Source organism: Panulirus ornatus, chromosome 32 (genome assembly GCF_036320965.1).
Source record: "Panulirus ornatus isolate Po-2019 chromosome 32, ASM3632096v1, whole genome shotgun sequence".
NCBI classification, from domain to species: domain Eukaryota; kingdom Metazoa; phylum Arthropoda; class Malacostraca; order Decapoda; family Palinuridae; genus Panulirus; species Panulirus ornatus.
Window position 1 is genome coordinate 14,034,952 of NC_092255.1, and position 26,915 is coordinate 14,061,866.

The 26,915-nt window shown below is 43.0% G+C and overlaps 1 protein-coding gene across 1 annotated transcript in view; it reads right to left on the reverse strand.

The window, feature by feature from the left end:
- LOC139759055 (RNA cytidine acetyltransferase-like) overlaps window positions 1-26,915 on the reverse strand; it is a 175,190-nt gene that overhangs the window by 13,764 nt on the left and 134,511 nt on the right. Inside the window, exon 15 of the mRNA XM_071680969.1 lies at window positions 10,791-11,029. Within this exon, the coding sequence (XP_071537070.1) occupies window positions 10,791-11,029 (239 nt within the window). The remainder of the gene's footprint in view (window positions 1-10,790; window positions 11,030-26,915) is intronic.

A 26,915-nucleotide genomic window follows, 5' to 3' on the forward strand; every position in this document is an offset into this window, starting at 1 on the left:
TAAATTCCACTGTAATACCATCCAAACCTGCTGCCTTGCCGGCTTTCATCTTCCGTAAAGCTTTTACTACCTCTTCTCTATTTACCAAATCATTTTCCCTAACCCTCTCACTTTGCACACCACCTCGACCAAAACACCCTATATCTGCTACTCTATCATCAAACACATTCAACAAACCTTCAAAATACTCACTCCATCTCCTTCTCACATCACCACTACTTGTTATCACCTCCCCATTAGACCCCTTCACTGAAGTTCCCATTTGCTCCCTTGTCTTACGCACTTTATTTACCTCCTTCCAAAACATCTTTTTATTCTCCCTGAAATTTAATGATACTCTCTCACCCCAACCCTCATTTGCCCTCTTTTTCACCTCTTGCACCTTTCTCTTGACCTCCTGCCTCTTTCTTTTATACCTCTCCCACTCATTTGCATTTTTTCCCTGCAAAAATTGTCCAAATGCCTCTCTCTTCTCTTTCACTAATAATCTCACTTCTTCATCCCACCACTCACTACCTTTTCTAATCAACCCACCTCCCACGCTTCTCATGCCAAAAGCATCTTTTGCGCAAGCCATCACTGATTCCCTAAATACATCCCATTCCTCCCCCACTCCCTTTACCTCCTTTGTTCTCACCTTTTTCCATTCTGTACTCAGTCTCTCCTGGTACTTCCTCACACAAGTCTCCTTCCCAAGCTCACTTACTCTCACCACTCTCTTCACCCCAACATTCTCTCTTCTTTTCTGAAAACCCCCACAAGATAATGATCAGACATCCCTCCAGTTGCACCTCTCAGCACATTAACATCCAAAAGTCTCTCTTTCGTGTGTCTGTCAATTAACACGTAATCCAATAACGCTCTCTGGCCATCTCTCCTACTTACATACGTATACTTATGTATATCTCGCTTTTTAAACCAGGTATTCCCAATCACCAGTCCTTTTTCAGCACATAAATCTACAAGCTCTTCACCATTTCCATTTACAACACTGAACACTCCATGTATACCAATTATTCCCTCAACTGCCACATTACTCACCTTTGCATTCAAATAACCCATCACTATAACCCAGTCTTGTGCATCAAAACCACTAACACACTCATTCAGCTGCTCCCAAAACACTTGCCTCTCATGATCTTTCTTCTCATGCCCAGGTGCATATGCACCAATAATCACCCCTCTCTCTCCATCAACTTTCAGTTTTACCCATATAAATCTAGAATTTACTTTCTTACGTTCTATCACATACTCCTACAACTCCTGATTCAGGAGTAGTGCTACTCCTTCCCTTGCTCTTGTCCTCTCACTAACCCCTAACTTTACTCCCACGACATTCCCAAACCACTCTTCCCCTTTACCCTTGAGCTTCGTTTCACTCAGAGCCAAAACATCCAGGTTCCTTTCCTCAAACATACTACATATCTCTCCTTTTTTCTCATCTTTGTTACATCCACACACATTTAGACACCCTAATCTGAGCCTTCGAGGAGGATGAGCACTCCTCGCGTGACTCCTTCTTCTGTTTCCCCTTTGAGAAAGTTAAAATACAAGGAGGGGAGGGGTTCTGGCCCCCCACTCCCGTCCCCTTTAGTCGCCTTCTACGACACGTGAGGAATGCATGGGAAGTATTCTTTCTCCCCTATCCCAATATCTGTTTTTTTTTTCTTTTTTCTCTTTTTTTTTCGGTCTCCCGCGTTTGCGAGGTAGCGCAAGGAAACAGACGAAAGAAATGGCCCTACCCACCCCCATACACATGTATATACATACGTCCACACACGCAAATATACATACCTACACAGCTTTCCGTGGTTTACCCCAGACGCTTCACATGCCCTGATTCAATCCACTGACAGCACGTCAACCCCGGTATACCACATCTATCCAATTAACTCTATTCCTTGCCCTGCTTTCACCCTCCTGCATGTTCAGGCCCCGATCACTCAAAATCTTTTTCACTCCATCTTTCCACCTCCAATTTGGTCTCCCACTTCTCCTCGTTCCCTCCACCTCCGACACATATATCCTCTTGGTCAATCTTTCCTCACTCATTCTCTCCAAGTGCCCAAACCATTTCAAAACACCCTCTTCTGCTCTCTCAACCACGCTCTTTTTATTTCCACACATCTCTCTTACCTTTATGTTACTTACTCGATCAAACCACCTCACACCACACATTGTCCTCAAACATCTCATTTCCAGCACATCCATCCTCCTGCACACAACTCTATCCATAGCCCATGCCTCACAACTACACAACATTGTTGGAACCACTATTCCTTCAAACATACCCATTTTTGCTTTCCGAGATAATGTTCTCGACTTCCACACATTCTTCAAGGCTCCCAGGATTTTCGCCCCCTCCCCCACCCTATGATCCACCTCCGCTTCCATGGTTCCATCTGCTGCCAAATCCACTCCCAGATATCTAAAATACTTTACTTCCTCCAGTTTTTCTCCATTCAAACTTACCTCCCAATTGACTTGACCCTCAACCCTACTGTACCTAATTACCTTGCTCTTATTCACATTTACTCTTAACTTTCTTCTTTCACACACTTTACCAAACTCAGTCACCAGCTTCTGCAGTTTCTTACATGAATCAGCCACCAGCGCTGTATCATCAGCGAACAACAACTGACTCACTTCCCAAGCTCTCTCATTCCCAACAGACTTCACACTTACCCCTCTTTCCAAAACTCTTGCATTCACCTCCCTAACAACCCCATCCATAAACAAATTAAACAACCATGGAGACATCACACACCCCTGCCGCAAACCTACATTCACTGAGAACCAATCACTTTCCTCTCTTCCTACACGTACACATGCCTTACATCCTCGATAAAAACTTTTCACTGCTTCTAACAACTTGCCTCCCACACCATATATTCTTAATACCTTCCACAGAGCATCTCTATCAACTCTATCATATGCCTTCTCCAGATCCATAAATGCTACATACAAATCAATTTGCTTTTCTAAGTATTTCTCACATACATTCTTCAAAACAAACGACTGATCCACACATCCTCTACCACTTCTGAAACCACACTGCTCTTCCCCAATCTGATGCTCTGTACATGCCTTCACCCTCTCAATCAATACCCTCCCATATAATTTACTAGGAATACTCAACAAACTTATACCTCTGTAATTTGGGCACTCACTCTTATCCCCTTTGCCTTTGTACAATAGCACTATGCACGCATTCCGCCAATCCTCAGGCACCTCACCATGAGTCATACATACATTAAATAACCTTACCAACTAGTCAATAATACAGTCACCCCCTTTTTTAATAAATTCCACTGCAATACCATCCAAACCTGCTGCCTTGCCGGCTTTCATCTTCTGCAAAGCTTTTACTACCTCCTCTCTGTTTACCAAATCATTTTCCCTAACCCTCTCACTTTGCACACCACCTCGACCAAAACACCCTATATCTGCCACTCTATCATCAAACACATTCAACAAACCTTCAAAATACTCACTCCATCTCCTTCTCACATCAACACTACTTGTTATCACCTCCCCATTTGTGCCCTTCACTGAAGTTCCCATTTGCTCCCTTGTCTTACGCACTTCATTTACCTCCTTCCAGAACATCTTTTTAGTCTCCCTAAAATTTAATGATACTCTCTCACCCCAACTCTCATTTGCCCTCTTTTTCACCTCTTGCACCTTTCTCTTGACCTCCTGTCTCTTTCTTTTATACATCTCCCACTCAATTGCATTTTTTCCCTGCAAAAATCGTCCAAATGCCTCTCTCTTCTCTTTCACTAATAATCTTACTTCTTCATCCCACCACTCACTACCCTTTTCTAATCAACCCACCTACCACTCTTCTCATGCCACAAGTATCTTTTGCGCAATCCATCACTGATTCCCGAAATACATCCCATTCCTCCCCTACTCCCCTTACTTCCATTGTTCTCACCTTTTTCCATTCTGTACTCAGTCCCTCCTGGTACTTCCTCACACAAGTCTCCTTCCCAAGCTCACTTACTCTCATCACCCTCTTCACCCCAACATTCACTCTTCTTTTCTGAAAACCCATACAAATCTTCACCTTACCCTCCACAAGATAATGATCAGACATCCCTCCAGTTGCACCTCTCAGCACATTAGCATCAAAAAGTCTCTCTTTCGCGCGCCTGTCAATTAACACGTAATCCAATAACGCTCTCTGGCCATCTCTCCTACTTACATATGTATACTTATGTATATCTCGCTTTTTAAACCAGGTATTCCCAATCACCAGTCCTTTTTCAGCACATAAATCTACAAGCTCTTCACCATTTCCATTTACAACACTGAACACCCCATGTATACCAATTATTCCCTCAACTGCCACATTACTCACCTTTGCATTCAAATCACCCATCACTATAACCCGATCTCGTGCATCAAAACCACTAACACACTCATTCAGCTGCTCCCAAAACACTTGCCTCTCATGATCTTTCTTCTCATGCCCAAGTGATTATGCACCAATAATCACCCATCTCTCTCCATCAACTTTCAGTTTTACCCATATTAATCGAGAATTTACTTTCTTACATTCTGTCACATACTCCCACAACTCCTGTTTCAGGAGTACTGCTACTCCTTCCCTTGCTCTTGTCCTCTCACTAACCCCTGACTTTACTCCCAAGACATTCCCAAACCACTCTTCCCCTTTACCCTTGAGCTTCGTTTCACTCAGAGCCAAAACATCCAGGTTCCTTTCCTCAAACATACTACCTATCTCTCCTTTTTTCACATCTTGGTTACATCGACACACATTTAGACACCCCAGTCTGAGCCTTCGAGGAGGATGAACACTCCCCGCGTGACTCCTTCTTCTGTTTCCCATTTTAGAAAGTTAAAAAATACAAGGAGGGGAGGATTTCTGGCCCCCCGCTCCCGACCCCTCTAGTCGCCTTCTACGACATAAAGATGTTCTGGAAGGAGGTAAATAAAGTGCGTAAGACAAGGGAGCAAATGGGAACTTCAGTGAAGGGCGCAAATGGGGAGGTGATAACAAGTGGTAGTGATGTGAGGAGATGGAGTGAGTATTTTGAAGGTTTGTTGAATGTGTTTGATGATAGAGTGGCAGATATAGGGTGTTTTGGTTGAGGTGGTGTGCAAAGTGAGAGGGTTAGGGAAAATGATTTGGTAAACAGAGAAGAGGTAGTAAAAGCTTTGCGGAAGATGAAAGCCGGCAAGGCAGCAGGTTTGGATGGTATTGCAGTGGAATTTATTAAAAAAGGGGGTGACTGTATTACTGACTGGTTGGTAAGGTTATTTAATGTCTGTATGACTCATGGTGAGGTGCCTGAGGATTGGCGGAATGCGTGCATAGTGCCATTGTACAAAGGCAAAGGGGATAAGAGTGAGTGCTCAAATTACAGAGGTATAAGTTTGTTGAGTATTCCTGGTAAATTATATGGGAGGGTATTGATTGAGAGGGTGAAGGCATGTACAGAGCATCAGATTGGGGAAGAGCAGTGTGGTTTCAGAAGTGGTAGAGGATGTGTGGATCAGGTGTTTGCTTTGAAGAATGTATGTGAGAAATACTTAGAAAAGCAAATGGATTTGTATGTAGCATTTATGGATCTGGAGAAGGCATATGATAGAGTTGATAGAGATGTTCTGTGGAAGGTATTAAGAATATATGGTGTGGGAGGCAAGTTGTTAGAAGCAGTGAAAAGTTTTTATCGAGGATGTAAGGCATGTGTACGTGTAGGAAGAGAGGAAAGTGATTGGTTCTCAGTGAATGTAGGTTTGCGGCAGGGGTGTGTGATGTCTCCATAGTTGTTTAATTTGTTTATGGATGGGGTTGTTAGGGAGGTGAATGCAAGAGTTTTGGAAAGAGGGGCAAGTATGAAGTCTGTTGGGGATGAGAGAGCTTGGGAAGTGAGTCAGTTGTTTTTCGCTGATGATACAGCGCTGGTGGCTGATTCATGTGAGAAACAGCAGAAGCTGGTGACTGAGTTTGGTAAAGTGTGTGAAAGAAGAAAGTTAAGAGTAAATGTGAATAAGAGCAAGGTTATTAGGTACAGTAGGGTTGAGGGTCAAGTCAATTGGGAGGTGAGTTTGAATGGAGAAAAACTGGAGGAAGTGAAGTGTTTTAGATATCTAGGAGTGGATCTGGCAGCGGATGGAACCATGGAAGCGGAAGTGGATCATAGGGTGGGGGAGGGGGCGAAAATTCTGGGAGCCTTGAAGAATGTGTGGAAGTCGAGAACATTATCTCGGAAAGCAAAAATGGGTATGTTTGAAGGAATAGTGGTTCCAACAATGTTGTATGGTTGCGAGGCGTGGGCTATGGATAGAGTTGTGCGCAGGAGGATGGATGTGCTGGAAATGAGATGTTTGAGGACAATGTGTGGTGTGAGGTTGTGTGATCAAGTAAGTAACTTAAGGGTAAGAGAGATGTGTGGAAATAAAAAGAGCGTGGTTGAGAGAGCAGAAGAGGGTGTTTTGAAATGGTTTGGGCACATGGAGAGAATGAGTGAGGAAAGATTGACCAAGAGGATATATGTGTCGGAGGTGGAGGGAACGAGGAGAAGAGGGAGACCAAATTGGAGGTGGAAAGATGGAGTGCAAAGGATTTTGTGTGATCGGGGCCTGAACATGCAGGAGGGTGAAAGGAGGGCAAGGAATAGAGTGAATTGGAGCGATGTGGTATAACGGGGTTGACGTGCTGTCAGTGGATTGAATCAGGGCATGTGAAGCGTCTGGGGTAAACCATGGAAAGCTGTGTAGGTATGTATATTTGCGTGTGTGGACGTATGTATATACATGTGTATGGGGGTGGGTTGGGCCATTTCTTTCGTCTGTTTCCTTGCGCTACCTCGCAAACGCGGGAGACAGCGACAAAGCAAAAAAAAAATATATATATATATATATATATGAGAGTTGGGGTGACAGAGTATCATTAAACTTTAGGGAGAATAAAAAGATGTTCTGGAAAGAGGTAAATAAAGTGCGTAAGACAAGGGAGCAAATGGGAACTTCAGTGAAGGGCGCAAATGGGGAGGTGATAACAAGTAGTGGTGATGTGAGAAGGAGATGGAGTGAGTATTTTGAAGGTTTGTTGAATGTTTTTGATGATAGAGTGGCAGATATAGGGTGTTTTGGTCGAGGTGGTGCGCAAAGTGAGAGGGTTAGGGAAAATGATTTGGTAAACAGAGAAGAGGTAGTAAAAGCTTTGCGGAAGATGAAAGCCGGCAAGGCAGCAGGTTTGGATGGTATTGCAGTGGAATTTATTAAAAAAGGGGGTGACTGTATTACTGACTGGTTGGTAAGGTTATTTAATGTATGTATGACTCATGGTGAGGTGCCTGAGGATTGGCGGAATGCGTGCATAGTGCCATTGTACAAAGGCAAAGGGGATAAGAGTGAGTGCTCAAATTACAGAGGTATAAGTTTGTTGAGTATTCCTGGTAAATTATATGGGAGGGTATTGATTGAGAGGGTGAAGGCATGTACAGAGCATCAGATTGGGGAAGAGCAGTGTGGTTTCAGAAGTGGTAGAGGATGTGTGGATCAGGTGTTTGCTTTGAAGAATGTATACGAGAAATACTTAGAAAAGCAAATGGATTTGTATGTAGCATTTATGGATCTGGAGAAGGCATATGATAGAGTTGATAGAGATGCTCTGTGGAAGGTATTAAGAATATATGGTGTGGGAGGCAAGTTGTTAGATGCAGTGAAAAGTTTTTATCGAGGATGTAAGGCATGTGTATGTGTAGGAAGAGAGGAAAGTGACTGGTTCTCAGTGAATGTAGGTTTGCGGCAGGGGTGTGTGATGTCTCCATGGTTGTTTAATTTGTTTATGGATGGGGTTGTTAGGGAGGTGAATGCAAGAGTTTTGGAAAGAGGGGCAAGTATGAAGTCTGTTGGGGATGAGAGAGCTTGGGAAGTGTCAGTTGTTGTTCGCTGATGATACAGCGCTGGTGGCTGATTCATGTGAGAAACTGCAGAAGCTGGTGACTGAGTTTGGTAAAGTGTGTGAAAGAAGAAAGTTAAGAGTAAATGTGAATAAGAGCAAGGTAATTAGGTACAGTAGGGTTGAGGGTCAAGTCAATTGGGAGGTAAGTTTGAATGGAGAAAAACTGGAGGAAGTAAAGTGTTTTAGATATCTGGGAGTGGATCTGGCTGCGGATGGAACCATGGAAGCGGAAGTGGATCATAGGGTGGGGGAGGGGGCGAAAATCATGGGAGCCTTGAAGAATGTGTGGAAGTCGAGAACATTACCTCGGAAAGCAAAAATGGGTATGTTTGAAGGAATAGTGGTTCCAACATGTTGTATGGTTGCGAGGTGTGGGCTATGGATAGAGTTGTGCGCAGGAGGATGGATGTGCTGGAAATGAGATGTTTGAGGACAATGTGTGGTGTGAGGTGGTTTGATCGAGTAAGTAACGTAAGGGTAAGAGAGATGTGTGGAAATAAAAAGAGCGTGGTTGAGAGAGGAGAAGAGGGTGTTTTGAAATGGTTTGGGCACATGGAGAGAATGAGTGAGGAAAGATTGACCAAGAGGATATATGTGTCGGAGGTGGAGGGAACGAGGAGAAGTGGGAGACCAAATTGGAGGTGAAAAGATGGAGTGAAAAAGATTTTGAGTGATCGGGGCCTGAACATGCAGGAGGGTGAAAGGAGGGCAAGGAACAGAGTGAATTGGATCGATGTGGTATACCGGGGTTGACGTGCTGTCAGTGGATTGAATCAGGGCATGCGAAGCGTCTGGGGTAAACCATGGAAAGCTGTGTAGGTATGTATATTTGCGTGTGTGGACGTATGTATATACATGTGTATGGGGGTGGGTTGGGCCATTTCTTTCATCTGTTTCCTTGCGCTACCTCGCAAACGCGGGAGACAGCGACAAAGCAAAAAAAAAAAAAAATATATATATATATATATATATATATATATATATATATATATATATATATATAAATATACATACAAAGACATATACATACATACACATGTACATAACTCATACTTGCTGCCTTTATTCATTCCCATCGCCAACCTGCCACATATGAAATGACAGCTCCCTTCCCTGCACACATGCGAGACAGTGCTAGGAAAAGACATCAAAGGCCACATTCGTTCACACTCAGTCTCCAACTGTCATGTATAATGCACCAACACCACAGCTCCTTTCCACATCCAGGCTCCACAAAACTTTCCATGGTTTACCCCAGACGCTTCAAATGCCCTGGTTCAATCCATTGACAGCACGTCGACCCCGGTATACCACATCGTTCCATTTCACACTATTTCTTGCACACTTTTTACCCTCCTGCATGTTCAGGCCCCAATCGCTCAAAATCTTTTTCACTCCATCCTTCCACCTCCAATTTGGTCTCCCACTTCTCCTCGTTCCCTCCACCGCTGACACATGTATCCTCTTTGTCAATCTTTCCTCACTCATTCTCTCCATGTGACCCAACCATTTCAAATACACCCTCTTCTGCTCTCTCAACCACACTATTTTTATTACCACAAATCTCTCTTACCCTTTCATTACTTACTTGATCAAACCACCTCGCACCACATATTGTCCTCTAACATCTCATTTCCAACACATCCACCCTCTTCCACACAACCCTATCTATAGCTCACGCCTCGCAACCATATAACATTGTTGGAACCACTATTCCTTCAAACATACCTATTTTTGCTTTTTGAGATAGTCTTGTCACCTTCCACACATTTTTCAACGCTCCCAGAACATTCGCCCCCTCCCCCATCCTGTGACTTAATTCCGCTTCCATGGCTCCATCTGTTGCCAAACTCCCAGATAACTAAAACACTTCACTTCCTCCAGTTTTTCTCCATTCAACCCTACCTCCCAATTGACTTGACCCTCAAACCTACTGTACCTAATAACCTTGCTCTTATTCATATTTACTCTCAGCTTTCTTCTTTCACACAATTTACCAAACTCAGTCACCAGCTTCTGCAGTTTCTCACACGAATCAGCCACCAGCACTGTAACATCAGCAAACAACAACTGACTCACTTCCCAAGCTCTCTCATCCACAACAGACTGCATACTTGCCCCTCTTTCCAAAACTCTTGCATTCACCTCCCTAACAACCACATCCATAAACAAATTAAACAAGCAGGAAGACATCATACACCCCTGCTGCAAACCAACATTCACTGAGAACCAATCACTTTCCTCTCTTCCTACACATACACATGCCTTACATCCTCAATAAAACTTTTCACTGCTTCTAGCAACTTGCATCCCACACCATATACTCTTAATACCTTCCACAGAGCATCTCTATCAACTCTATCATATGCCTTCTCCAGATCCATAAATGCTACACACAAATCCATTTGCTTTTCTAAGTATTTCTCACATACATTCTTCAAAGCAAACACCTGATCCACACATCCTCTACCACTTCTGAAACCACACTGCTCTTCCCCAGTCTGATGCTCTGTACATGCTTTCACCCTCTCAATCAATAATAATATTAATAGGTAGAAGTAGTCAGCAACAATATTAGGTAGGAGAATGAAAACACTGCACTAGAGTTGCCCTCTGCCGGCGGCATATTAAGGATGAGGCACTAAAGGCTAAAAAGTGGCACTGTTATGGAGACATTTGCTGTGGCCACCCCTATTAGGAAGTTCCCAAAGGGAACATGTGTCAAGAGATATAGATAGACAGATAGGTATACAGATAGATCAATTACAATTTTACAGGAAAGCACTTCCATGGCTGATTAAAGCCACTTACAAATGGACTTATTTGTAATACTTCATCTGTTACATACCTTTTTGTGTAATTTTGATGTTATGTGCCTGAATAGCTCTAAGAGCTAGCAAAGGTGAAATATCACTAAGAGGGCCTCCAAGTAGAGAGAGAAATCGTTTCAAAAACTCTTTTGAAGGTCTCCCGATCCAAGAATTTTCCCTCACTTTTGTGCCACTGCTGACTGCTGGATCTTCACTAGCATCAAGAGATTGAACCATGACACAGCTATGTTCACCTGTGACCTTGTTTGCTACCTGGCTGTTGGTAGACATTGTTTACATTATAAAAGCAATCAAGAAATGTACTACTCATTCCAAAACCCTCTTTCTATCTATTCTGAAAATGTTTTCAAATTAAACAAGACATATAATTCTTCTATTTCCCTAATCCCATACTTTCTCTACATAAAGGTCAGTGAGTTGCTTGTTTAACAAGTAACAGGAGCACCCAAACCTACTAGTAAAGCAAAAGAGAAAAATTCAACTATTTCATTTAACAAGTATGTACAAGAAAAACTAAAAAACTCAACTGTGCGTGTATGTCATACAACACTGGTGGCTAATTCGAGTAAGAAACTGCAGAAGTTGGTGACTGAGTTTGGAAAAGTGTGTGCCAGGTAGCGTTAAGAACAGAGGACTGGGCCTCTGAGGGAATATCCTCACCTGGCCCCCTTCTCTGTTCCTTCTTTTGGAAAATTAAAAAAAAAAAAAAACAAGAGGGGAGGATTTCCAGCCCCCCGCTCCCTCCCCTTTTACTCACCTTCTATGACACGCAGGGAATACATGGGAAGTCTTCTTTCTCCCCTATCCCCATGGATAATATATATATATATATATATATATATATATATATATATATATATATATATATATATATTTTTTTTTTTATTATACTTTGTCGCTGTCTCCCGCGTTTGCGAGGTAGCGCAAGGAAACAGACGAAAGAAATGGCCCAACCCTCCCCCATACACATGTATATACATACGTCCACACACGCAAATATACACACCTACACAGCTTTCCATGGTTTACCCCAGACGCTTCACATGCCTTGATTCAATCCACTGACAGCACGTCAACCCCGGTATACCACATCGCTCCAATTTACTCTATTCCTTGCCCTCCTTTCACCCTCCTTTATGTTCAGACCCCGATCACACAAAATCTTTTTCACTCCATCTTTCCACCTCCAATTTGGTCTCCCTCTTCTCCTCGTTCCCTCCACCTCCGACACATATATCCTCTTAGTCAATCTTTCCTCACTCATTCTCTCCATGTGACCAAACCATTTCAAAACACCCTCTTCTGCTCTCTCAACCATGCTCTTTTTATTTCCACACATCTCTCTTACCCTTACGTTACTTACTCGATCAAACCACCTCACACCACACATTGTCCTCAAACATCTCATTTCCAGCACATCCATCCTCCTGTGCACAACTCTATCCATAGTCCACGCCTCGCAACCATACAACATTGTTGGAACCACTATTCCTTCAAACATACCCATTTTTGCTTTCCGAGATAATGTTCTCGACTTCCACACATTCTTCAAGGCTCCCAGAATTTTCGCCCCCTCCCCCACCCTATGATCCACTTCCGCTTCCATGGTTCCATCCGCTGCCAGATCCACTCCCAGATATCTAAAACACTTCACTTCCTCCAGTTTTTCTCCATTCAAACTCATTCAAACTGTACCTAATAACCTTGCTCTTATTCACATTTACTCTTAACTTTCTTCTTTCACACACTTTACCAAACTCAGTCACCAGCTTCTGCAGTTTCTCATATGAATCAGCCACCAGCGCTGTACCATCAGCGAACAACAACTGACTCACTTCCCAAGCTCTCTCATCCCCAACAGACTTCATACTTGCCCCTCTTTCCAAAACTCTTGCATTCACCTCCCTAACAATATATATATATATATATTTTTTTTTTTTTTTTTATACTTTGTCGCTGTCTCCCGCGTTTGCGAGGTAGCGCAAGGAAACAGACGAAAGAAATGGCCCAACCCCCCCCATACACATGTACATACACACGTCCACACACGCAAATATACATACCTACACAGCTTTCCATGGTTTACCCCGGACGCTTCACATGCCTTGATATATATATATATATATATATATATATATATATATATATATATATATATATATATATATATATATATATATATATATATTCTTTTCTTTCAAACTATTCGCCATTTCCCGCATTAGCGAGGTAGCGTTCAGAACAGAGGACTGGGCCTTTGAGGGAATACCCTCACCTGGCCCAATTTTCTGTTCCTTCTTTTGGAAAATTAAAAAAAAAACGAGAGGGGAGGATTTCCAGCCCCCCGCTCCCATATATATATATATATATATATATATATATATATATATATATATATATATATATATATATATATATTTTTTTTTTTTTTTTTTATACTTTGTCGCTGTCTCCCGCGTTTGCGAGGTAGCGCAAGGAAACAGACGAAAGAAATGGCCCAACCCCCCCCCCCATACACATGTATATACATACGTCCACACACGCAAATATACATACCTACACAGCTTTCCATGGTTTTCCCCAGACGCTTCACATGCCTTGATTCAATCCACTGACAGCACGTCAACCCCGGTATACCACATCACTCCAATTCACTCTATTCCTTGCCCTCCTTTCACCCTCCTGCATGTTCAGGCCCCGATCACACAAAATCTTTTTCACTCCATCTTTCCACCTCCAATTTGGTCTCCCTCTTCTCCTCGTTCCCTCCACCTCCGACACATATATCCTCTTGGTCAATCTTTCCTCACTCATTCTCTCCATGTGCCCAAACCACTTCAAAACACCCTCTTCTGCTCTCTCAACCACGCTCTTTTTATTTCCACACATCTCTCTTACCCTTATGTTACTCACTCGATCAAACCACCTCACACCACACATTGTCCTCAAACATCTCATTTCCAGCACATCCATCCTCCTGCGCACAACTCTAACCATAGCCCACGCCTCGCAACCATACAACATTGTTGGAACCACTATTCCTTCAAACATACCCATTTTTGCTTTCCGAGATAATGTTCTCGACTTCCACACATTCTTCAAGGCCCCCAGAATTTTCGCCCCCTCCCCCACCCTATGATCCACTTCCGCTTCCATGGTTCCATCCGCTGCCAGATCCACTCCCAGATATCTAAAACACTTCACTTCCTCCAGTTTTTCTCCATTCAAACTCACCTCCCAATTGCCTTGACCCTCAACCCTACTGTACCTAATAACCTTGCTCTTATTCACATTTACTCTTAACTTTGTTCTTCCACACACTTTACCAAACTCAGTCACCAGCTTCTGCAGTTTCTCACATGAATCAGCCACCAGCGCTGTATCATCAGCGAACAACAACTGACTCACTTCCCAAGCTCTCTCATCCCCAACAGACTTCATACTTGCCCCTCTTTCCAAAACTCTTGCATTTACCTCCCTAACAACCCCATCCATAAACAAATTAAACAACCATGGAGACATCACACACCCCTGCCGCAAACCTACATTCACTGAGAACCAATCACTTTCCTCTCTTCCTACACGTACACATGCCTTACATCCTCGATAAAAACTTTTCACTGCTTCTAACAACTTTCCTCCCACACCATATATTCTTAATACCTTCCACAGAGCATCACTATCAACTCTATCATATGCCTTCTCCAGATCCATAAATGCTACATTTTTTTTTTATACTTTGTCGCTGTCTCCCGCGTTTGCGAGGTAGCGCAAGGAAACAGACGAAAGAAATGGCCCAACCCACCCCCATACACATGTATATACATACGTCCACACACGCAAATATACATACCTACACAGCTTTCCATGGTTTACCCCAGACGCTTCACATGCCTTGATTCAATCCACTGACAGCACGTCAACCCCGGTATACCACATCGCTCCAATTCACTCTATTCCTTGCCCTCCTTTCACCCTCCTGCATGTTCAGGCCCCGATCACACAAAATCTTTTTCACTCCATCTTTCCACCTCCAATTTGGTCTCCCTTTTCTCCTTGCTCCCTCCACCTCCGACACATATATCCTCTTGGTCAATCTTTCCTCACTCATCCTCTCCATGTGCCCAAACCACTTCAAAACACCCTCTTCTGCTCTCTCAACCACGCTCTTTTTACTTCCACACATCTCTCTTACCCTTACGTTACTCACTCGATCAAACCACCTCACACCACACATTGTCCTCAAACATCTCATTTCCAGCACATCCATCCTCCTGCGCACAACTCTATCCATAGCCCACGCCTCGCAACCATACAACATTGTTGGAACCACTATTCCTTCAAACATACCCATTTTTGCTTTCCGAGATAATGTTCTCGACTTCCACACATTCTTCAAGGCCCCCAGAATTTTCGCCCCCTCCCCCACCCTATGATCCACTTATATATATATATATATATATATATATATATATATATATATATATATATATATATATATATATATATATATATATATATATATATATATATATATTCTTTCTTTTTAACTATTCGCCATTTCCCGCGTTAGCGAGGTAGCGCTAAGAACAGAGGACTGGGCCTTTTTGGGAATATCCTCACCTGGCCCCCTCTGTTCCTTCTTTTGGAAAATTAAAAAAAAAACGAGAGGGGAGGATTTCCAGCCCCCCGCTCCCTCCCCTTTTAGTCGCCTTCTACGACACGCAGGGAATACGTGGGAAGTATTCTTAACCCCTATCCCCAGGGATATATATATATATATATATATATATATATATATATATATATATTATCCCTGGGGATAGGGGATTAAGAATACTTCCCACGTATTCCCTGCGTGTCGTAGAAGGCGACTAAAAGGGGAGGGAGCGGGGGGCTGGAAATCCTCCCCTCTCGTTTTTTTTTTTTTTTTTCTTTTTTTTTTCCAAAAGAAGGAACAGAGAATTGGGCCAGGTGAGGGTATTCCCTCAAAGGCCCAGTCCTCTGTTCTTAACGCTACCTCGCTAATGCGGGAAATGGCGAATAGTTTGAAAGAAAAAGATATATATATATAATGCCCAAAACCTCGCAAACGCAGGAGACAGCGACAAAGCAAAAAATAAAGAAAATGTGTACGTGTAGGAAGAGAGGAAAGTGATTGGTTCTCAGTGAATGTAGGTTTGCAGCAGGGGTGTGTGATGTCTCCATGGTTGTTTAATTTGTTTATGGATGGGGTTGTTAGGGAGGTAAATGCAAGAGTTTTGGAAAGAGGGGCAAGTATGAAGTCTGTTGGGGATGAGAGAGCTTGGGAAGTGAGGCAGTTGTTGTTCGCTGATGATACAGCACTGGTGGCTGATTCATGTGAGAAACTGCAGAAGCTGGTGACTGAGTTTGGAAAAGTGTGTGGAAGAAGAAAGTTAAGAGTAAATGTGAATAAGAGCAAGGTTATTAGGTACAGTAGGGTTGAGGGTCAAGTCAATTGGGAGGTGAGTTTGAATGGAGAAAAACTGGAGGAAGTGAAGTGTTTTAGATATCTGGGAGTGGATCTGGCAGCGGATGGAACCATGGAAGCGGAAGTGGATCATAGGGTGGGGGAGGGGGCGAAAATCCTGGGGGCCGTGAAGAATGTGTGGAAGTCGAGAACATTATCTCGGAAAGCAAAAATGGGTATGTTTGAAGGAATAGTGGTTCCAACAATGTTGTATGGTTGCGAGGAGTGGGCTATGGATAGAGTTGTGCGCAGGAGGATGGATGTGCTGAAAATGAGATGTTTGAGGACAATGTGTGGTGTGAGGTGGTTTGATCGAGTGAGTAACGTAAGGGTAAGAGAGATGTGTGGAAATAAAAAGAGCGTGGTTGAGAGAGCAGAAGTGGGTGTTTTGAAGTGGTTTGGGCACATGGAGAGGATGAGTGAGGAAAGATTGACCAAGAGGATATATGTGTCGGAGGTGGAGGGAACAAGGAGAAGAGGGAGACCAAATTGGAGGTGGAAAGATGGAGTGAAAAAGATTTTGTGTGATCGGGGCCTGAACATGCAGGAGGGTGAAAGGAGGGCAAGGAATAGAGTGAATTGGAGCGATGTGGTATACAGGGGTTGACGTGCTGTCAGTGGATTGAATCAAGGCATGTGAAGCGTCTGGGGTAAACCATGGAAAGCTGTGTAGGTATGTATATTTGCGTGTGTGGACGTGTGTATGTACGTGTGTATGGGGGTTGGGCCATTTCTTTCGTCTGTTTCCTCGCGCTACCTCGCAAACGCGGGAGACAGCGACAAAGTATAAAAAAAAAAAAAAAAAAAAAAAAAAAAAAAAAAAAATATATATATATATATATATATATATTTATTTATTATTTATTTTGTTTTGTCGCTGTCTCCCGCATTTGCTAGGTAGCGCAAGGAAACAGACGAAAGAAATGGCCCAACCCACCCCCATACACATGTATATACGCAAATATACATACCTATACATCTCAATGTACACATATATATACACACACACACACATACATATGTACCCATGCACACAATTCACACTGTCTGCCTTTATTCATTTCCATCGCCACCTCGCCACACATGGAATACCATCCCCCTCCCCCCTCATGTGTGCGAGGTAGCGCTAGGAAAAGGCAACAAAGGCCCCATTCGTTCACACTCAGTCTCTAGCTGTCATGCAATAATGCCCGAAACCGCAGCTCCCTTTCCACATCCAGGCACCACACAACTTTCCATGGTTTACCCCAGACGCTTCACATGCCCTGATTCAATCCACTGACAGCACGTCGACCCCAGTATACCACATCAATCCAATTCACTCTATTCCTTGCCCTCCTTTCGCCCTCCTGCATGTTCAGGCCCCGATCACACAAAATCTTTTTCACTCCATCTTTCCACCTCCAATTTGGTCTCCCACTTCTCCTCGTTCCCTCCACCTCCGACACATATATCCACTTGGTCAATCTTTCCTCACTCATTCTCTCCATGTGCCCAAACCATTTCAAAACACCCTCTTCTGCTCTCTCAACCACGATCTTTTTATTTCCACACATCTCTCTTACCCTTACATTACTTACTCGATCAAACCACCTCGCACCAAACATTGTCCTCAAACATCTCATTTCCAGCACATCCACCCTCCTGCGCACAACTCTATCCATAGCCCACGCCTCACAACCATACAACATTGTTGGAACCACTATTCCTTCAAACATACCCATTTTTGCTTTCCGAGATAATGTTCTCGACTTCCACACATTCTTCAAGGCTCCCAGGATTTTCGCCCCCTCCCCCACCCTTTGATCCACTTACGCTTCCATGGTTCCATTCGCTGCCAGATCCATTCCCAGATATCTAAAACACTTTACTTCCTCCAGTTTTGCTCCGTTCAAACTTACCTCCCAATTGACTTGATCCTCAACCCTACTGTACATAATAACCTTGCTCTTATTCACATTTACTCTTAACTTTCTTCTTTCACACACTTTACCAAACTCAGTCACCAGCTTCTGCAGTTTCTCACATGAATCAGCCACCAGTGCTGTATCATCAGCGAACAACAACTGACTCACTTCCCAAGCTCTCTCATCCCCAACAGACTTCATACTTGCCCCTCTTTCCAAAACTCTTGCATTCACCTCCCTAACAACCCCATCCATAAACAAATTAAACAACCATGGAGACATCACACACCCCTGCCGCAAACCTACATTCACTGAGAACCAATCACTTTCCTCTCTTCCTACACGTACACATGCCTTACATCCTCGATAAAAACTTTTCACTGCTTCTAACAACTTGCCTCCCACACCATATATTCTTAATACCTTCCACAGAGCATCTCTATCAACTCTGTCATATGCCTTCTCCAGATCCATAAATGCTACATACAAATCCATTTGCTTTTCTAAGTATTTCTCACATACATTCTTCAAAGCAAACACCTGATCCACACATCCTCTACCACTTCTGAAACCACACTGCTCTTCCCCAATCTGATGCTCTGTACATGCCTTCACCCTCTCAATCAATACCCTCCCATATAATTTACCAGGAATACTCAACAAACTTATACCTCTGTAATTTGAGCACTCACTCTTATCCCCTTTGCCTTTGTACAATGGCACTATGTACGCATTCCGCCAATCCTCAGGCACCTCACCATGAGTCATACATACATTAAATAACCTTACCAACCAGTCAATAATACAGTCACCCCCTTTTTTAATAAATTCCACTGCAATACCATCCAAACCTGCTGCCTTGCCGGCTTTCATCTTCCGTAAAGCTTTTACTACCTCTTCTCTGTTTACTAAATCGTTTTCCCTAACCCTCTCACTTTGCACACCACCTCGACCAAAACACCCTATATCTGCCACTCTATCATCAAACACATTCAACAAACCTTCAAAATACTCACTCCATCTCCTTCTCACATCACCACTACTTGTTATCACCTCCCCATTTGCGCCCTTCACTGAAGTTCCCATTTGCTCCCTTGTCTTACGCACTTTATTTACCTCCTTCCAGAACATCTTTTTATTCTCCCTAAAATTTAATGATACTCTCTCACCCCAACTCTCATTTGCCCTCTTTTCCACCTCTTGCACCATTCTCTTGACCTCCTGTCTCTTTCTTTTATACATCTCCCACTCAATTGCATTTTTTCCCTGCAAAAATCGTCCAAATGCCTCTCTCTTCTCTTTCACTAATAATCTTACTTCTTCATCCCACCACTCACTACCCTTTCTAATCAACCCACCTCCCACTCTTTTCATGCCACAAGCATCTTTTGCACACTCCATCACTGATTCCCTAAATACATCCCATTCTTCCCCCACTCCTCTTACTTCCATTGTTCTCACCTTTTTCCATTCTGTACTCAGTCTCTCCTGGTACTTCCTCACACAAGTCTCCTTCCCAAGCTCACTTACTCTCACCACCCTCTTCACCCCACCATTCACTCTTCTTTTCTGAAAACCCATACAAATCTTCACCTTAGCCTCCACAAGATAATGATCAGACATCCCTCCAGTTGCACCTCTCAGCACATTAACATCCAAAAGTCTCTCTTTCGCGCGCCTATATATCTTTTCTTTTCTTTCTTTTTTGCTTTGTCGCTGTCTCCCGCGTTTGCAAGGTAGTTCAAGGAAACAGACGAAAGAAATGGCCCAACCCACCCCCATACACATGTATATACATACATCCACACACGCAAATATACATACCTACACAGCTTTCCATGGTTCAACCCAGACACTTTACATGCCCTGATTCAATCCACTGACAGCATATATATATATTTTGTTTGTTTTTGCTTTGTCGCTGTCTCCCGCGTTTGCGAGGTAGCGCAAGGAAACAGACGAAAGAAATGGCCCAACCCACCCTCATACACATGTATATACATACGTCCACACACGCAAATATACATACATACACAGCTTTCCATGGTTTACCCCAGACGCTTCACATGCCCTGATTCAATCCACTGACAGCACGTCAACCCCGGTATACCACATCGATCCAATTCACTCTATATATAAACAGAAGGAGTAACGCGGGGAGTGCTCATCCTCCTCATAGACTCAATTTGGGGTGTCTAAATGTGTGTGGATGTAACAAAGATGTGATAAAAGGAGAGATAGGTAGTATGTTTGAGGAAAGGAACCTGGATGTTTTGGCTCTGAGTGAAACGAAGCTTAAGGGTAAAGGGGAAGAGTGGTTTGGGAATGTCTTGGGAGTAAAGTCAGGGGTTAGTGAGAGGACAAGAGCAAGGGAAGGAGTAGCAGTACTCCTGGAACAGGAGTTGTGGGAGTATGTGATAGAATGTAAGAAAGTAACTTCTCGATTAATGTGGGTAAAACTGAAAGTTGATGGAGAGAGATGGGTGATTATTGGTGCATATGAACCTGGGCATGAGAAGAAAGATCATGAGAGGCAAGTGTTTTGGGAGCAGCTGAATGAGTGTGTTAGTGGTTTTGATGCACAAGACCGGATTATAGTGATGGGTGATTTGAATGCAAAGGTGAGTAATGTGGCAGTTGAGGGAATAATTGGTATACATGGGGTGTTCAGTGTTGTAAATGGAAATGGTCAAGAGCTTGTATATTTATGTGCTGAAAAAAGACTGGTGATTAGGAATACCTGGTTTAAAAAGTGAGACATACATAAGTATACATATGTAAGTAGGAGAGATAGCCAGAGAGCCTTATTGGATTACGTGTTAATTGACAGGCGCGCGAAAGAGAGACTTTTGGATGTTAATGTGCTGAGAGGTGCAACTGGAGGGATGTCTGATCATTATCTTGTGGAGGCTAAGGTGAAGATTTGTGTGGGTTTTCAGAAAGAAGAGTGAATGTTGGGGTGAAGAAGGTGGTGAGAGTAAGTGAGCTTGGGAAGGAGACTTGTGTGAGGAAGTACCAGGAGAGACTGAGTACAGAATGGAAAAAGGTGAGAACAATGGAAGTAAGGGGAGTGGGGGAGGAATGGGATGTATTTAGGGAATCAGTGATGGAGTGCGCAAAAGATGCTTGCGGCATGAGAAGCGTGGGAGGTGGGTTGATTAGAACGGGTAGTGAGTGGTGGGATGAAGAAGTAAGATTATTAGTGAAAGAGAAAAGAGAGGCATTTGGACAATTTTTGCGGGGAAAAAATGCAATTGAGTGGGAGATGTATAAAAGAAAGAGACAGGAGGTCAAGAGAAAGGTGCAAAAGGTGAAAAAGAGGGCAAATGAGAGTTGGGGTGAGAGAGTATCATTAAATTTTAGGGAGACTAAAAAGATGTTCTCGAAAGAGGTAAATAAAGTGCGTAAGACAAGGGAGCAAATGGGAAGTTCAGTGAAGAGTGCAAATGGGGAGGTGATAACAAGTAGTGGTGATGTGAGAAGGAGATGGAGTGAGTATTTTGAAGGTTTGTTGAATGTGTTTGATGATAGAGTGGCAGATATAGGGTGTTTTGGTCGAGGTGGTGTGCAAAGTGAGAGGGTTAGGGAAAATGATTTGGTAATCAGAGAAGAGGTAGTAAAAGCTTTGTGGAAGATGAAAGCTGGCAAGGCAGCAGGTTTGGATGGTATTGCAGTGGAATCTATTAAAAAAGGGGGTGACTGTATTGTAAACTGGTTGGTAAGGTTATTTAATGTATGTAAGACTCATGGTGAGGTGCCTGAGGATTGGCGGAATTGGTGCATAGTGCCACTGTACAAAGGCAAAGGGGATAAGAGTGAGTGCTCAAATTACAGAGGTATAAGTTTGTTGAGTATTCCTGGTAAATTATATGGGAGGGTATTGATTGAGAGGGTGAAGGCATGCACAGAGCATCAGATTGGGGAAGAGCAGTGTGGTTTCAGAAGTGGTAGAGGATGTGTGGATCAGGTGTTTGCTTTGAAGAATGTATGTGAGAAATACTTAGAAAAGCAAATGGATTTGTATGTAGCATTTATGGATCTGGAGAAGGCATATGATAGAGTTGATAGAGATGCTCTGTGGAAGGTATTAAGAATATATGGTGTGGGAGGCAAGTTGTTAGAAGCAGTGAAAAGTTTTTATCGAGGATGTAAGGCATGTGTACGTGTAGGAAGAGAGAAAAGTGATTGGTTCTCAGTGAATGTAGGTTTGCGGCAGGGGTGTGTGATGTCTCCATGGTTGTTTAATTTGTTTATGGATGGGGTTGTTAGGGAGGTAAATGCAAGAGTTTTGGAAAGAGGGGCAAGTATGAAGTCTGTTGTGGATGAGAGAGCTTGGGAAGTGAGTCAGTTGTTGTTCGCTGATGACACAGCGCTGGTGGCTGATTCATGTGAGAAACTGCAGAAGCTGGTGACTGAGTTTGATAAAGTGTGTGAAAGAAGAAAGTTAAGAGTAAATGTGAATAAGAGCAAGGTTATTAGGTACAGTAGGTTTGAGGGTCAAGTCAATTGGGAGGTAAGTTTGAATGGAGAAAACTGGAGGAAGTAAAGTGTTTTAGATATCTGGGAGTGGATCTGGCAGCGGATGGAACCATGGAAGCGGAAGTGAATCATAGGGTGGGGGAGGGGGCGAAAATCCTGGGAGCCTTGAAGAATGTGTGGAGGTAAGGAACATTATCTCGGAAAGCAAAACTGGGTATGTTTGAAGGAATAGTGGTTCCAACAATGTTGTATGGTTGCGAGGCGTCACCACTACTTATTATAACCTCCGCATTAGCCCCCTTCACTGAAGTTTCCATTTGTTCCCTTGTCTTATGCACTTTATTTACCTCCTTCCAACACATCTTTTTATGCTCCCTAAAATTTATTGATACTCTCTCACCCCAACTCTCATTTGCCCTCTTTTTCACCTCTTGCACCTTTCTCTTGACCTCCTGCCTCTTTCTTTAATACATCTCCCAGTTATTTGCTTTATTTCCCTGCAAAAATCATCCAAATGCCTTTCTCTTCTGTTTCACTAATAATCTTACTTCTTCATCCCTCCATTTTCATTATACTTTGTTGCTGTCTTCCATGTTAGCGAAGTAGCACAAGGAAACAGACGAAACAATGGCCCAACCCACCCACATACACATATATATACGTACGAGTCCACACACGCACGTATACATACCTATACATTGCAATGTATACTTATGTATACATAAACAGACGTATACATATATACAAATGTACATAATTTATTCCCGTTGCCATGCCACCACACATGAAATGACAGCTCTCTCCCCCCGCACGCACATGAGGTAGGGCTAGGAAAAGACAACAAAGGCCCCATTCGTTCACACTCAGTCTCTAGCTGTCATTTATAATGCACCAAAACCACAGCTCCCTTTCCACATCCAGGCCCCACAAAACTTTGCATGGTATACCCCAGATGCTTCACATGCCCTGGTTCAATCCATTGACAGCATGTCGACCCAGTATACTACATCATTCCAATTCACTTTATTTCTTGCAAGCCTTTCACCCTCCTGAATGTTCAAGCCCTGATCGCTCAAAATCTTTTTCATTCCATCTTTCTACCTCCAATTTGGTCTACCACTTCTCCTCGTTCCCTCCATCTCTGACACATATATCCTCTTTGTCAATCTTTCCGCAATTATTCTCTCCATGTAACCAAGCCATTTCAATACACTCTCTTCTGCTCTCTCAACCACACTCTTTTTATTACCACATCTCTCTTACCCTTTCATTACTTACTTTATCAAACCACCTCACACCACATATTGTCCTCAAACATCTCATTTCCAGCACATCCACCCTCCTCCACACAACCCAATCTATTGCCTATGCCTCACAACCATATAACATTGTTGAAACCCCTAATCCTTCAAACACACCCAGTTTTGCTCTCTGAGATAATGTTCTTGCCTTCCACTTATTCTTCAACGCACCTAGAACCTTTGTCCCCTCCCACACCCTGTGACTCACCTCAGCTTCCATGGTTCCATCTGCTGCCAAATCCACTCCCAGATATCTAAAACACTTCACTTCCTCCAGTTTTTCTCCATTTAAACTTGCCTCCCAATTGACTTGTCCCTCAACCCTACTGAACCTAATAACCCTGCTCTTATTCACATTTACTCTCAGCTTTCTTCTTTCAAACACTATAATAAACTCAGTCACCAGCTTCTGCAGTTTCTCACCCGAATCAGCCACCAGCGCTGTATCATCAGCGAACAACTGACACACTTCCCAACTCCTCTCATCCCCAACAGACTGCATACTTGCCTCTCTCTCTCTCTCTCTAAAACTCTTGCATTCACCTCCCTAACAACCCCATCCATAAACAAAGTAAACAACCATGGAGGCATCACGCACCTCTGACGCAAACCAACATTCACTGGGAACCAATCACTTTCCTCTCTTCCTACACGTACACATGCCTTAAATCCTCGAAAAAGCTTTTCACTGCTTCTAGCAACTTACCTCCCACACCATATACTCCTAATTCCTTCCACAGAGCATCTCTATCAACTCTATCACATATGCCTTCTCCAGATCCATAAATGCTACACACAAATCCATCTGCTTTTCTAGGTATTTCTCAAATACATTCTTCAAAGCAAACACCTGATCCACACATCCTCTACCACTTCTGAAACCACACTGCTCCTCTCTAATCTGATGCTCTGTACATACCTTGACCCTCTCAATCAATACCCTCTCATATAAGTTCCCAGGAGTACTCAACAGACTTATAGCTCTGTAATTTGAACACTCACCTTTATCCCCTTTGCATTCTGCCAATCCTCACCAACCAGTCAACAACACAGTCACCCCCTTTTTTAATAAGTTCCACTGAAATACCATCCAAACCCGCCGCCTTGCTGGCTTTCATCTTCCACAAAGCTTTCTCTACTTCTCTGTTTACCAAATCATTCTCCCTGACCCTCTCTCACTTCGCACACCACCTCGACCAAAACACCGAATGTCTCACACTCTATCATCAAACACATTCAACAACCCTTCAAAATACTTATTCCATTTCCCTCTCACTTCACCACTACTTGGTATTACCTCCCCATTTGCCCCCTTCACCGATGTTCCCATTTATTCTCTTGTCTTACACACTTTATTTACTTCCTTCCAAAATGTCTTTTTATTCTCCCTAAAATTTGATGATACTCTCTTTTGCCCACTTTTTCACCTCTTGCATCTTTCTCTTGAGTTCTTGCCTCTTTCTTTTATACATCTCCCACTCATTTGCACTATTTCCTTGCAAAAATTTTCCAAATGCCTCTATCTTCTCTTTCACTAACAATTGCACTATTTCCCTGCAAAAATTGTCCAAATGCCTCTCTCCTCTCTTTCACTAACAATCTTACTTCTTCATCCCACCACTCACTACCCTTTCTAATCTACCAACCTCCCACCTTTCTCATGCCACAAGCATCTTTTGCGCAAGCCATCACTGCTTCCCTGAATACATCCCATTCCTCCCCCACTCCCCTTATGTCATTCCATCTTTCCACCTCCAATTTGGTCTCCTAAAACAAGTCTCCTTTCCAAGCTCACTTACTCTTCCCACTCTCTTCACCCCAACATTCTCTCTTCTTTTCTGAAAACCTTCACATATCTTCAACTTAGCCTCCACAAGACAATGGTCACACATCCCTCTAGTTGCACCTCTCAGCACATTAACATCTAAAAGTCTGTCTTTCACGCGCCTATCAATTAACACATAATCCAATAACACTCTCTGGTCATCTCTCCTACTTACATACATATACTTATGTATATCTCTCTTTTTAAACCAGGTATTCCCAATCACCAGTCTTTTTCCAGTACACAAATCTACAAGTTCTTCACCATTTCCATTTACAACACTGAACACCCCATGTACACCAATTATACCCTCAACTGCCACATTACTTACCTTTGTATTCATATCACACATCAGTATAGCCGAGTCTCGTGCATCAAAGCTTCTAACACACTCACTCAGCTTCTCCTAAAACACTTGCCTCTCATCTTTCTTCTCATGACCAGGTGCATAGGCACTAATAATCACCCATCTCTCTCCATCTACTTTCACATATTATTTTATTATTATTATCATACTTTGTCTCTGTCTCCCACGTTAGCGAGGTAGCACAAGAAACCAGATGAAAGAATGGCCAAACCACCCACATACACATGTATATACATACACGACCACACACGCACCTATACATACCTATGCATCTCAACGTATACATATATATACACACACAGACATATACATATATACACATGTACATAATTCGTACTGTATGCCCTTATTCATTCCCGTCGCCACCCCGCAACACATGAATTAACAACCCCCTTCCCCCACATGTGCGTGAGGTAGAGCTAGGAAAAGACAACAGAGGCCACATTCGTTCACACTCAGTCTCTAGCTGTCATGTATAATGCACCGAAACCACAGCTCCCTTTCCACATCCAGGCCAAACAATACTTTCCATGGTTTACCCCAGATGCTTCACATGCCATGGTTCAATCCATTGACAGCACGTCGACCCCGGTATACCACATCGTTCCAATTTACTCTATTCCTTGCACGCCTTTCACCCTCCTGCATGTTCAGGCCCCGATCACTCAAAATCTTTTTCACTCCATCTTTCCACCTCCAATTTGGTCTCCTACTTCTCGTTCCCTCCACCTCTGACACATATATCCTCTTGGTAAATCTTTCCTCACTCATT